The 13,556-nt window shown below is 38.2% G+C and overlaps 1 protein-coding gene across 1 annotated transcript in view; it reads right to left on the bottom strand.

Annotated features, from left to right (window-relative positions):
* Positions 1-13,231, bottom strand: part of lpcat2 (lysophosphatidylcholine acyltransferase 2) — a 44,517-nt gene extending 31,286 nt beyond the window's left edge. Inside the window, exons 1-3 of the mRNA XM_061877267.1 lie at positions 12,935-13,231; positions 9,538-9,680; positions 1,813-2,030 (exon numbers count right to left, since the gene is read on the bottom strand). Of these exons, the coding sequence (XP_061733251.1) occupies positions 1,813-2,030; positions 9,538-9,680; positions 12,935-13,045 (472 nt within the window). The 5' untranslated portion in view covers positions 13,046-13,231. The remainder of the gene's footprint in view (positions 1-1,812; positions 2,031-9,537; positions 9,681-12,934) is intronic.
* Between the last annotated feature and the right edge of the window lie 325 nt (positions 13,232-13,556).

Here is a 13,556-nt window from a genome sequence, read left to right as displayed (position 1 = left end):
TAATGGCTGTCGCCATGGAGACACTCGTTTACTGCACATCCGTCATCAGCCTGTGGTGTTTTATTTTATTAACATGCCGCAAACAACTATTATCTGTGCCATCTTTTTGGGCTAGTAGCTGCACCATCCAGACAACAGAGCCTATCTTTAGCAATCTGAAGGGGCCTGACCCCTCCTTCCTTGTTGCATGTCTCGAGTTGTGTGTTGTAATATGTACAGTATATGTGCTTTGCTCAAGGTTTTTTCCTGGTCTTAAACAGAGCCCTCTTCCACAGAAGTTTAGTTTGTGTCTTGCCTTTTTTTTGTCCTCTTTCCCCATGTTACCTTACTGTTTTTTACGGGTCACCGCCCTTGTGACGACCCATGGTAAAGGGTTAAACTTGTATAGTGCTTTTCTACCTTCAAGATACTCAAAGTGCTTTGACACTATTCACCCATTTACACACTAAAGGCCTACTGAATCCCACTACTACCGACAACGCAGTCTGATAGTTTATATATCAATGATGAAATATTAACATTGCAACACATGCCAATACGGCCTTTTTAGTTTACTAAATTGCAATTTTAAATTTCCCGCGGAGTTTCTTGTTAAAAACGTCGCGGAATGATGACGCGAGTGCGTGACGTCACGGACTGTCAGGAAATATTAGCGCAGCACTGTTTGCGGCTAAAAGTCGTCTCTTTTCATCGCGCTATTAAACAGTATTCTGGACATCTGTGTTGCTGGATCTTTTGCAATTTGTTCAATTAATAATGGAGAGGTCAAAGTAGAAAGATAGAGTTGGGAAGCTTTAGCCTTTAGCCACACAAACACACGGTGATTCCTTGATTAAAATTTCCGGAGGTAAAGCTTTACTATGGATCAGAGCGGTCAAGCGAACATTGATCCCGACGACTTGTCAACCGGCAGGTTTCTGTGAGAAAATTGTGTTAAAAAGTCGCCTCGTATCGAAGATCTGTGGAGTTTGCACCGTCCTTTTATCTGCGGTCGACTTCACTCAGACACTGGCCTCAAGACACCCGTGGACACACCTCTCCGACTATCAGGTACTATTTAATATCACTAAAACGCTAGCAACACAATAGAAAGATAAGGGATTTCCCAGAATTATCCTAGTAAATGTGTTTAAAAACATCTGAATCCGTCCCAATGCAATTGCCTTTTTTTTCTTCTAGTCTTTCGCTATCAATATCATCATCCGCGAATCTTTCATCCCCGCTCAAATTAATGGGGAAATTGTCGTTTTCTTGGTCCGAATAGCTCTTGCTGCTGGAGTCTCCCATTAAAAACAATGTGAGGACGTGAGGAGCCCTCACCCTTGTGACGTCATCGTCTGCGACTTCCGGTAAAGGCGAGGCTTTTTTATCAGCACCAAAAGTTGCAAACTTTCTCGTCGATGTTCTCTACTAAATCCTTTCAGCAAAAATATGGCAATATCGCGAAATGATCAAGTATGACACATAGAATGGACCTGCTATCCCCGTTTAAATAAGAAAATCTCATTTCAGTAGGCCTTTAAACGTAGGCCTTTTACATATCCTAAACATGACCCAATAGGAGCAAGGGTGAAGTATCTTGGTCAAGGACACAATGGACGTGACTCGGATAGTGGAAACCAGGGACCCTCTGGTTGCCGGCATGGCCGCTCTACCAACCGAGCCACGCCGTCCCCCATCAATCTTGCCGGTCTGTCGACCATGTAACTGTGTGTCTGATCTTGGATGGGTTTGTACAAAACATGTAATTTTGTTGTACTTTTTAAGTGCAAAGACAAGAAAGTTCCATTCTATTTCCATGAAATGTCTTACTGCCGAAGATGGGCGTAGCCAGGTTTTCTATGCGGGATACGGTGGAGGGTAGGCCGGCCATGATGCACACGATGCCGTCAAAGAAAGTGGAGTGCGGGGCCACAGCTAGGATTGGGGCCTCGCTGCTGCCCACTTGCTTGCCCTTGACCACCACACGAAAGCCCATGCAGAAGTAGTAGGCTCTACCCAGGGCGGCCATTACACTCTGACACATGAGCCTGTGGACCACAAATGAAACATTAGGCACAATTTATTCCGATTGAATACTGGAGCTGTATCAAAAATGGTTTCAATTTCAGTCAGAGAGATACAGCGGGGCAAAAAAGTGTTTAGTCAGCCACCGATTGTGCAAGTTCTCCCACTTAAAATGATGACAGAGGTCTGTAATTGTAAGTGTACCTATGATGAAAATTACACACCTCTGTCATCATTTTAAGTGGGAGAACTTGAACAATCGGTGGCTGACTAAATACTTTTTCACCCCACTGTATTTAACACATTTTACTATTGGGGAAAGTAGACCTACTTTTTTCTACCTTTATGGTTTCAGGTCTTGCTGCTGTGAAAGTTGCACAACCGTGAACTTTGCTCGCACGTTATATTGCAACCATTTTGACTTCCGCCATTCACTTCCTCATTGTCGCAGTCTGCATCCATAACTATTTGGACGACAGACTCCCAAATTTGATTAAAAAAATTCAATTATGAGAGCATCAAGTATTCTGAGTATAAAGAAAAACAGTCACTCAGTTTATAGGAACAACTGTTCTGGGAACAAGTAATGTTGGTGGTACTGATATGATCTTTAAGACAAATAAAAAGCACTTTCTACAAATCGTGTCAAGACCTATTTGTTGTGACAATACGCTGCTTTGTCTGATGGCCGTCTTGTGTCCAGATCGTAACCCCAAGATAAATCTGATTCCTGCTTGGCCACACTAGATTAATAGTGGTTGGACACAATATTTCCATCATTCAATATCAGTGAGCATTCAAGGCAAACTTTTTAAATCTCTGACCTATGTTTAATTCGGATGCCAATAAAAATTAAAAAAGATTAAAAAGTGCAATGATAACCAAGGAAGAAAAAAATAGTACTGCAGAGCGAGGAAGCGATACACGCACTTCTGTCCTGGTTGTTGACTTTTTAGTCGAAATTGTCGACAAATGTCAAAAATAAAATTTGTTGCTGACAATTATCTTTGTCCAGTCGTCATCACTTGTGTTTTCCCGGGCGGAAGTGGGTCTCTCGCAAAAACATCGCCAGTAGGTTACCATGTAAAGTTTGAGGATATATCCCCTAATTCTTGTTGAAAACATGAATGTCTTGCTCATTTTACAAAGCAGACCTTGTTTTTTTTTGATTGATTGATACTTTTATTAGTAGATTGCACAGTTCAGTACATATTCCGTACAATTGACCACTAAATGGTAGAACCCGAATAAGTTTTTCAGCTTGTTTAAGTCGGGGTCCACGTTAATCAATTCATGTTTTTATAGCAGTACATCTGTGATACGCTAGCTTTTAAAGTGGTTACAGGATGTCGGACATCTGAAGGGGGGATGCAGACACAGCCTCGTTTTTGAACCCAAATTGTAAAAAAAAAAATACTTGTAAGGCGATAATTACTATCACCACAAAACGACAAAAAAGTGAGATTTCGGTGTAAAAATTCCCTAACAGAATCGCTGTCTGGCCCCTGTTCTGACCGTCGAAGGGTTGACTTTGCCCGTCACCATGTATGTCTATTTCAATTTTAAAATGTGTCAAAATTATGAGGGACAAGCAGTAGAAAATGGGTTCATCGGATTATTAATCTATTTGTTAATTTACTGTTGATATCTGATTACTTTCTGTTTTAACATGTTCTATCTACCCATTTTTTTTTATATATAATAGAAACGTATTCTTCTGTTGTTTGGATACTTTATCGATCTGTATCGATCCAATACCAAGTAGTTACAAGATTAAACATTGGTCATAATTAAAGTCATTATGTGTCTAGTTATGTATTTCCTGAGTGTATAATGGTTACAAAAATGACAAAAGATATTGTGATACTAAAAAAATATCGATCTTATTGTATCGAATATATACAGCTATTGTATTTGGTATTGGTACAGTCGATATTTGTACAGCAAAAACCCATTTCTTAACTTTCAGGAATGATAGCTCCTGAATGTACAGTATCGCCCTACAGAGATGATACTTGTTAGAACTGCACCTTTATTTGCCGCCATGGGGGTGAGTATTAGTGATTTAGAAGTAGCTAAAACACAGTGGACGGACGTTAGCCGCTAGCTAGTCAAGTTTTAAAGCACCACACACTTCAGTGTTTATAGCTTCACCTTTATTGCTATGTTTAAGCCAAAATAGGCCCATTCTCCCTTTACTCTCATCACACTGTTTCTGCTTGCAAGTCCTGAATGTGTGTGTGTTGTTTCTCATGCGCATCAATTTATATTACCAGCAATGTCACCAGTTTGCAATCCTGTTTGCCATGAATAAAAAAAAAGTGCCAGTCTTTTTCAAAGGCAGTAAATAGGTATGTCTGTAAAATGTTTACAAAATTACATGAAACCAGTATTATAGGGCAGTGGTTCTCAAATGGGGGTACACGTACCCCCGGGGTTACTTGAAGGTATGCCAAGGGGAACGTGAGATTTTTTTAAATATTCTAAAAATAGCAACAATTCAAAAATCCTTTATAAATATATTTATTGAATAATACTTCGACAAAATATGAATGTAAGTTCATAAACTGTGAAAAAAATACAACAATGCAATATTCAGTGTCGACAGCTAGATTTTTTGTGGACATGTTCCATAAATATTGATGTTAAAGAATTCTTTTTTTGTGAAGAAATGTTTAGAATTAAGTTAATGTATCCAGATGGATCTCTATTACAATCCCCAAAGAGGGCACTTTAAGTTGATGATTACTTCTATGTGTAGAAATCTTTATTTATAATTGAATCACTTGTTTATTTTTCAACAAGTTTTTAGTTATTTTTACATATTTTTTTCCAAATAGTTCAAGAAAGACCACTACAAATGAGCAATATTTTGCACTGTTATACAATTTAATAAATCAGAAACTGATGACATAGTGCTGTATTTTACTTCTTTATCTCTTTTTTTCAACCAAAAATGCTTTGCTCTGATTAGGGGGTAATTCAATGAAAAAAATGTTCACAGGGGGTACATCACTGAAAAAAGGTTGAGAACCACTGTTATAAGGTTTTGTAAAGATGATTCCAGCGATATAATTTTCCTGTAATAAATATTAAGAACGTTATGCTTTTTAACCCTGGTTACAATGCACCAATTTATGGATAACTTCTTTAAAACAAAGTCAATGGGGCTCAAGGTGTGACCGTTTTTGTTTAGATTGACTTTCAAGATGTCATAATCTTCCTAATATTTACCTGATTTTAAAAAGGTTGATATAATTTGAAAGCTTGCTAAAAAAAAGGTTTTAGTATGTTATAATTTTGTCATATATTTTTAATAAAATATTTGCTGATGAAACAATCAAACATGAAACTGTCCGGCAATACTGAAAAATGTCAACATTATAATCTCTCATTAACGTATAAAGTAATATTTTGATTTGTAGAAATCAATAAAATAAGTGTAATTGATTTAATTAAAGTTATCAGACAAAAAATATGTAATATGAAATAAAACAAACCAGATTTTGGAAAATAAAAATTAAATATTTGTTTCCCATCAGCACAATAATTAAGTTAAGTTAAAGTTAAAGTACCAATGATTGTCACACACACGCAAGGTGTGGCGAAATTATTCTCTGCATTTGACCCATCACCCTTGATCACCCCCTAGGAGGTTAGGGGAGCAGTGGGCCGCAGCGGTGCCGCGCCCGGGAATCATTTTATGGTGATTCAACCCCCAATTCCAACCCTTAATGCTTAGTGCCAAACAGGGAGGTAATGGGTCCCATTTTTATAGTCTTTGGTAGGACTCAGCCTGGATTTGAACTCACAACCTACCGATCTCAGGGCGGACACTCTACCCACTAGGCCACTGATTAGGTAAACAAACAAAACTTAAATATCACTTAATATCAATATAAGTTATATCAGTAATATGACTTAATATCAAAATATGCACAGGAAAAAGCTCATTTATAGCCCACAATGAACAAGCACACCCATAAGTTGTTTAAATATACAGTAATGGAAACATAAAGCACAGTTACAGTGCATTTTTAATTGATCAAATTCATGAAATTAGCGTTGGAAGGGAGGTAACATTTGACTCAGCATTATTGGTCGGACTCGACTTATGAATTAGAACAGAGCCACCAGCGATAAAAAGTCGGCAAATGTGAAAAAAAAAATTCTATCAATTTCTAAATATATTTGGCAAAACACGCGGATAAACTCAGGAAATGTCCCTGGACACGTGAGAACTTTAGATGTAAACAATGTGTGATCCTGTAACTACTTGGTATCCGATCGATACCCAAATTTGTGGTCTCATCCAAAACTTATGTTAAGTATCAAACAACAGAAGAATAAGTGATTACTATATTTAAACAGACGTTTAGAACATGTTAAATGAGAAAGTAAGCAGATAATAAGAGTTAAAGGCCTACTGAAACCCACTACTACCCACCACACAGTCTGATAGTTTATATATCAATGATGAAATATTAACATTGCAACACATGCGAATCCGGTTACTAAATTGCAATTTAGAATTTCCCGCGGAGTTTCTTGTTGAAAACGTCTCGGAATGATGATGCTTGCGCGTGATGTCACGGACTCTCAGGAAATATTAGCGCAGCACTATTTGCGGCTAAAAGTCTTCTCTTTTTATCACGCGATTAAACAGTATTCTGGACATCTGTGTTGCTGAATCTTTTGCAATTTGTTCAATTAATAATGGAGAAGTCAAAGTAGAAAGATGGAGTTGGGAAGCTTTAGCCTTTAGCCACACAAACACACGGTGATTCCTTGTTTAAAATTCCCGGAGGTGAAGCTTTACTATGGATCAGAGCGGTCAAGCGAACATGGATCCCGACCACTTGTCAACCGGCAGGTTTTGGTGAGAAAATTGTGTTAAAAAGTGGCCTCTTACCGGAGATCTGTGGAGTTTGCGCCCTCCTTGTATCTGCCGTCGACTTCTCTCAGACACTGTCACTGGCCTCAAGACACCCGTGGACACACACCTCCGACTATCAGGTACTATTTAATCTCACTAAAACACTAGCAACACAATAGAAAGATAAGGGATTTCCCAGAATTATCCTAGTAAATGTGTCTAAAAACGTCTGAATCCGTCCCAATGCGATCACCTTTTTTTTACTAACTTTATTTATTTATTTATTTTTTTTCTAGTCCTTCGCTATCAATATCATCATCCATTAATCTTTCATCCTCGCTCAAATTAATGGGGAAATTGTCGTTTTCTCAGTCCGAATAGCTCTTGCTGCTGGAGGCTCCCATTAAAAACAATGTGAGGACGTGAGGAGCCCTCACCCTTGTGACGTCATCGTCTGCGACTTCCGGTAAAGACAAGGCTTTTTTATAAGCACCAAAAGTTGCGAACTTTCTCGTCGATGTTCTCTCCTAAATCCTTTCAGCAAAAATATGGCAATATCGCGAAATGATCAAGTATGACACATAGAATGGACCTGCTATCTCCGTTTGAATAAGAAAATCTCATTTCAGTAGGCCTTTAATGAACAAGTAGATTAATAATGAATTTTCTACCACTTGTCCTTAATAATTTTGACAAAAAAATTGAATTATAAATTACACGATATGTTACTGCATACGTCAGCAGACTAAATTAGGAGTCTTTGTTTGCTTACTTACTAATAAATGAAAAGTTTTCTTGTATGTTAACTATTTTATTTAAGGACAAACTTGCAATAACAAACATATGTATAATGTACCGTAAGATTTGTTTGTTAAAATAAAGCCAATAATGCAATTATTTGTGGTCCGCTTTTTTATTTATTTTGAAAAGTACCGAAAAGTATTGAAATAATTTAATAACCGGTACCATAACATTGGTATCCGGACAACACTAATTAGACTTAGACATCCTTTTATTGTCATTCAAATTTGAACTTTACAGTAAAGTAATTAGTACTGGTATACCGTACTACTACCTACTCAGTGGCTTAGGGGTTGGAGCAGGGGTCACCAACCTTTTTGAAACCAAGAGCTACTTCTTGGGTACTGATTAATGCAAAGGGCTACCAGTTTGATACACACTTAAATAAATTGCCAGAAATAGACAATTTGCTCAATTTACCTTTAATAAATAAATCTATATATATTAAAAAAATGGGTATTTCTGTCCGTCATTCCGCCATACATTTTTTTTCCTTTTACGGAAGGTTTTTTGTAGAGAATAAATGATGAAAAAAAAACACTTAATTGAATGGTTTAAACGAGGACAAACAGGAAAAAAATTAAAATTAAATTTTGAAACAAAGTTTTTCTTCAATTTCAACTCTTTAAAATTCCAAATTCAACCGAAAAAAATGAAGAGAAAAACTAGCTAATTTGAATCTTTTTGAAAAAATAAAAAGATTATTTATGGAACATCCTTAGTAATTTTTCCTGATTAAGATACATTTAAAAATTTTGATGACATGTTTTAAATAGGTTAAAATCCAATCTGCACTTTGTTAGAATATATAACAAATTTGACCAAGCTATATTTCTAACAAAGACAAATCATTATTTCTTCTAGATTTTCCAGAACAAAAATTTTAAAAGAAATTCAAAAGACTTTGAAATAAGATTTAAACTTGATTCTACAGATTTTCTAGATATGCTAGAGTATTTTTTTTTAATTTTAATCTTAATAAGTTTGAAGAAATATTTCACAAATATTTTTCGCCGAAAAAACATAAGTTAAAATGTAGAATTAAATTAAAATGTATTTATTATTCTTTACAATAAATAAAAAAATATTTGAACATTGATTTAAATTGTCAGGAAAGAAGAGGAAGGAATTTAAAAGGTAAAAAGGTATAAGTGTTTAAAAATCCTCAAATCATTTTTAAGGTTGTATTTTTTCTCTAAAAGTGTCTTTCTGAAAGTTATAAGAAGCAAAGTAAAAAAATAAATGAAGCGAAAACCAAGTCTTTCAAATATTTTCTTGGATTTTCAAATTCTATTTGAGTTTTGTCTCTTAGAATTAAAAATGTCGAGCAAAGCGAGACCAGCTTGCTAGTAAATAAATAAAATTTAAAAAATACAGTTAAGTACAGCTATTTGAGTTATTTTTAGAACAGGCCAGCGAGCTACTCATCTGGTCCTTACGGGCTACCTGGTGACCGCGGGCACCGCGTTGGTGACCCCTGGGTTAGAGTGTCCGCCCTGAAATCGTTAGGTCGTGAGTTCAAACCCCGGCGGAGTCATACTAAAGACTATAAAAATGGGACCCATTACCTCCCTGCTTGGCACTCAGCATCACGGGTTGGAATTGGGGGTTAAATCACCAAAAATTATTCCTGGGCGCGGCCCCTGCTGCTGCTCACTGCTCTCCATTCCTCCCAGGGTGTAATCAAGGGAGATGGGTCAAATGCAGAGAATAATTCCGTCACACTTAGTGTGTGTGTGACAATCATTGGTACTTTAACTTTACTGGTATATCGTACAACTCTAGTATACAGTAGATACTTTTTACACACAGCAGCTGCAGGTTTAAAATAGGTGCCTGGTTTTTGACGTTACCTCCTCCATCCCGTCATTGGGGCCACAGCCCCCTTGAGAGGGTGCTTGAAGGTGATGATGACAGCCACTGGCCATGTCACCATTAGCACCAATGAGATGATGATGGCGCGAAGAGGGACCAGGATGATTCCTTGGAGGACACACTTTCAAAAGAAAACACATGATTTAGATCAGGGGTCTCAAACTCAATTTACCTGGGGGCCACTGGATGCAGAGTCTGGGTGAGGCTGGGCCGCAAGAAAAGATTTCTTTAAAAATATATTTTTAAATGTCCATATTTTTATTTTCACCACAAAATAAAAACACAATATAAATTAACCAAATGAGGATTAAGAAATGTGAGGCAATGCAAATTAAATAATAATAAAAAAACAAATAACGCTGATTTGAATTGGTCCAGGTTATCGGGGACTGTTATTACTGACGGACAGGTTTTGCAGTGCGACTGCAGCCAGGCGAGTTAGAACAGTGATTTTCAACCTTTTTTGAGCCGCGGCACACTTTTTACATTTACAAAATCCTGCAGCACACCACCAACCAAAATGACACAAAATGACACTCTAAAACAGTATATAAAACATATAGTTAATAATGTAGTTTCTAAATGTAATTATACTCACCTAGTGTGAAACTTGGGCCTGTTTCGATGAACACAAAATGGATATTCAGGCAGAAATGGTAGAAAGACACACACGGAGCTCTTCCTCAACAGCTCTCAGTCTCTCTCTGTTTTTAGTTTTTATCACAGTCAAGCTTGAGAAGCTCAGCTCACATACAAACCCCGTTTCCATAGGTGTTGGGAAATTGTGTTAGATGTAAATATAAACGGAGTACAATGATTTGCAAATCATTTTCAACCCATATTCAAATGAATATGCTACAAAGACAACATATTTGGAGTTAAAACTGACAAACATTTTTTTTTTTGCAAATAATCATTAACTTTAGAATTTGATGCCAGCAACATGTGACAAAGAAGTTGGGAAAGGTGGCAATAAATACTGATAAAGTTGAGGAATGCTCATCAAAAACTTATTTGGAACATCCCACAGGTGTGCAGGCTAATTGGGAACAGGTGGGTGCCATGATTGAGTATGAAAGCAGCTTCCATGAAATGCTAAGTAATTCACAAACAAGAATGGGGCAAAGGTCACCAATTTGTAAGCAAAGTGTCGAACAGTTTTGGAACAACATTTCTCAACGAGCTATTGCAAGGAATTTAGGGATTTTACCATTTATGGTCCGTGAAATCATCAAAAGGTTCAGTTAATCTGGAGAAATTACTGCACGTAAGCGATGATATTACGGACCTTTGATCCCTCAGGCGTTACTGCATCAAAAACGGACATCAGTGTGTAAAGGATATCACCACATGGGCTCAGGAACACTTCATAAAACCACTGTCAGTAACTAAAGTTGGTCTGTACATCTGTAAGTGCAAGTTAAAACTCTACTATGCAAAGCCAAAGCCATTTATCAACAACACCAAGGAACGCCGCCGGCTTAGCTGGGCCCGAGCTCATCTAAGATGAACTGATGCAAAGTGGTAAAGTGTTCTCTTGTCTGACGAGTCCACATTTCAAATTATATTTGGAAACAGGGGACGTGGTGTCCTCCGGAACAAAGAGGAAAATAACCATCAGGATTGTTATAGGCACAAATTTCAAAAGCCGGCATCTGTAATGGTATGGGGGTGTATTAGTGCCCAAGGCATGGGTAATGTACACATCTGTGAAGGCACCATTAATGTTGAACGGTACATACAGGTTTTGGAGCAACATATGTTGTCATCCAAACAACGTTATCATGGACGCTACTGCTTATTTCAGCAAAACAATGCCAAGCCACGTGTTACAACAGTGTGGCTTCGTAGTAAGAGAGTGTGGGTACTTTCCTTGCCTGCCTGCAGTCCAGACCTGTCTCGCATCGAAAATGTGTGGCGCATTATGAAGCGTAAAATACGACAGCGGAGACCCCAGACTGTTGAACGACTAAAGATCTACATAAAACAAAAATGGGAAAGAATTCCACTTTCAAAGCTTCAACAATTAGTTTCCTCAGTTCCCAAACGTTTATTGAGTGTTGTTAAAAGAAAAGGTGATGTAACACAGTGGTGAACATGCCCTTTCCCAACTACTTTGGCACGTGTTGCAGCCATGAAATTCTAAGTAAAATATTATTTACAAAAAAAAAAAGTTTATGAGTTTGAACCTTAAATATCTTGTCTTTGTAGTGCATTCAATGGAATATGGGTTGAAAAGAATTTGCAAATCATTCTATTCCGTTTATATTTACATCTAACACATTTTCCCAACTCATATGGAAACGGGGTTTGTAGATATGTGGTTGAAGACGGGAGCAATGTCAAATTAGCTTTGTTGGCCAGAATGGGGAACTACTTGGCAACAGATAACCAAAAACTGTCCAAAGTGAAGATCAGCAAAGTTTAGCTTTAAACCCCGATCTTGTTTTACTTCAAAGAGTATTTATATTTTCCCTTCTCAAAAACTTCTCCACCACTGTCACCTGCTCGCCTCCTCTTGCTGCGATCCCACACTGTCACGTGTTACGCAGCGCTAGCTCGATTGTCTTTACAGGTATTTATCGCCCTCGGCTGCCACCAACTGAAATAGAAGAGTATTACGTTATCTGCCGCACTTTATTACAGAAGGCACCCGACAATGGTTAATTAGGAGATATTACATCATTTCTCACGGCACACCTGACGATCTCTAACGGCACACAAGTGTGCCGCAGCACACTGGTTGAAAATCACTGAGTTAGAAAACCCTCGTCTCCATGGCAACGTCTCTGTCGCTTTCACTCATTTGCCGCTTTTCCACTAAGGCAGGGGTAGGCAACCCAGAATGTTGAAAGAACCATTTTGGACCCAAATAACAAAAATTGTCTCTGTCTGGAGAAAATGGGAGGAGGATGGTGGAGGGTGGGGGTTCTCTGTTTGCATCACGCAAGTGACGGTAGATCTACCAATCTACGTGATTGGTAGATTCCTTCAGCTCCACACACAACGCTGTCAAGCACCATTCATACAAAACTCGCGGGCCGCACGAACGTTAAACTTTCATATTAAGGTGGGGGCCTCAAAATAATGTCTCGCGGGCCGCAATTGGCCCGCGGGCCGCGTGTCTGAGACCCCTGACTTAGATGAATGAGGCCAGTAAACACACACAGTTTACATTCCAAGTGTTAAACCCAGATCAGTAGGCAGCACATAAAGGATTCCATTGTTCCTGGCAAGCATGGCTTTGCACATAGCAAAGCTGATTATGATAATAATAACAAAAGTATTAAGCCCAGGCTTGGTGCACGACATTGCACACATGTCGATGCTTATTCATGCACGATTATATTATGAGATAGCACACAATCAACTCACTTTGAGTATGGTGGCATTGGAGAGTTGGGTGTTCTGTACGAAAGGGTTGATGACGGCAGGCAGGAGCAGAGATTGTTGCCTCGGCAGGGCGAAGACGCGCTGGGACGGCATCGCGGCCAGGAAACAGATGCAGGTCGCAATCACAGAAGACGGAGCTTCATGTTATCATCGCACTACTTCCTCGTCAAAGGGCCTTGGCTTACCCCCCTTTTCCGTTATCTTGCCTTCCTAGTTCACACCAGCCTTCATGCTAGCATAACAACCCGCCGCAGCCAACCCGGAAGTGACACATTACAAGCCCCGCCTCCAAACAAGCGGACGTCAAACCCCGCACGTCACAACTGCCATGTTTTGCGTCCTTTTCTGTTTTTAATATTAGTTTTTTTTCATCATTTATTTTTTATTTTTTTTAGCTAACTACATTTTACTTTTCATTTCATTATTTCTAGAATTTCCCTGATTACAACCGCCATTGTTGCTCACGCCCGCCCTTTTTATTTTTAAATATTTTTTATTTTATTTTATTTTTTGGAACTGAACAGCATATATTTATAATTCAAACAAAAGTCAAGGCACTTTCCACATCAAGAAAAAAAAAACAAAAGCAAATACATCCATCCAT

This window comes from Nerophis ophidion, linkage group LG02 (assembly GCF_033978795.1).
Source record: "Nerophis ophidion isolate RoL-2023_Sa linkage group LG02, RoL_Noph_v1.0, whole genome shotgun sequence".
Classification (NCBI taxonomy): Eukaryota; Metazoa; Chordata; class Actinopteri; order Syngnathiformes; family Syngnathidae; genus Nerophis; species Nerophis ophidion.
Note: the sequence above shows the minus strand (reverse complement) of the source record. Positions and strands in the feature narration are given on the sequence as shown.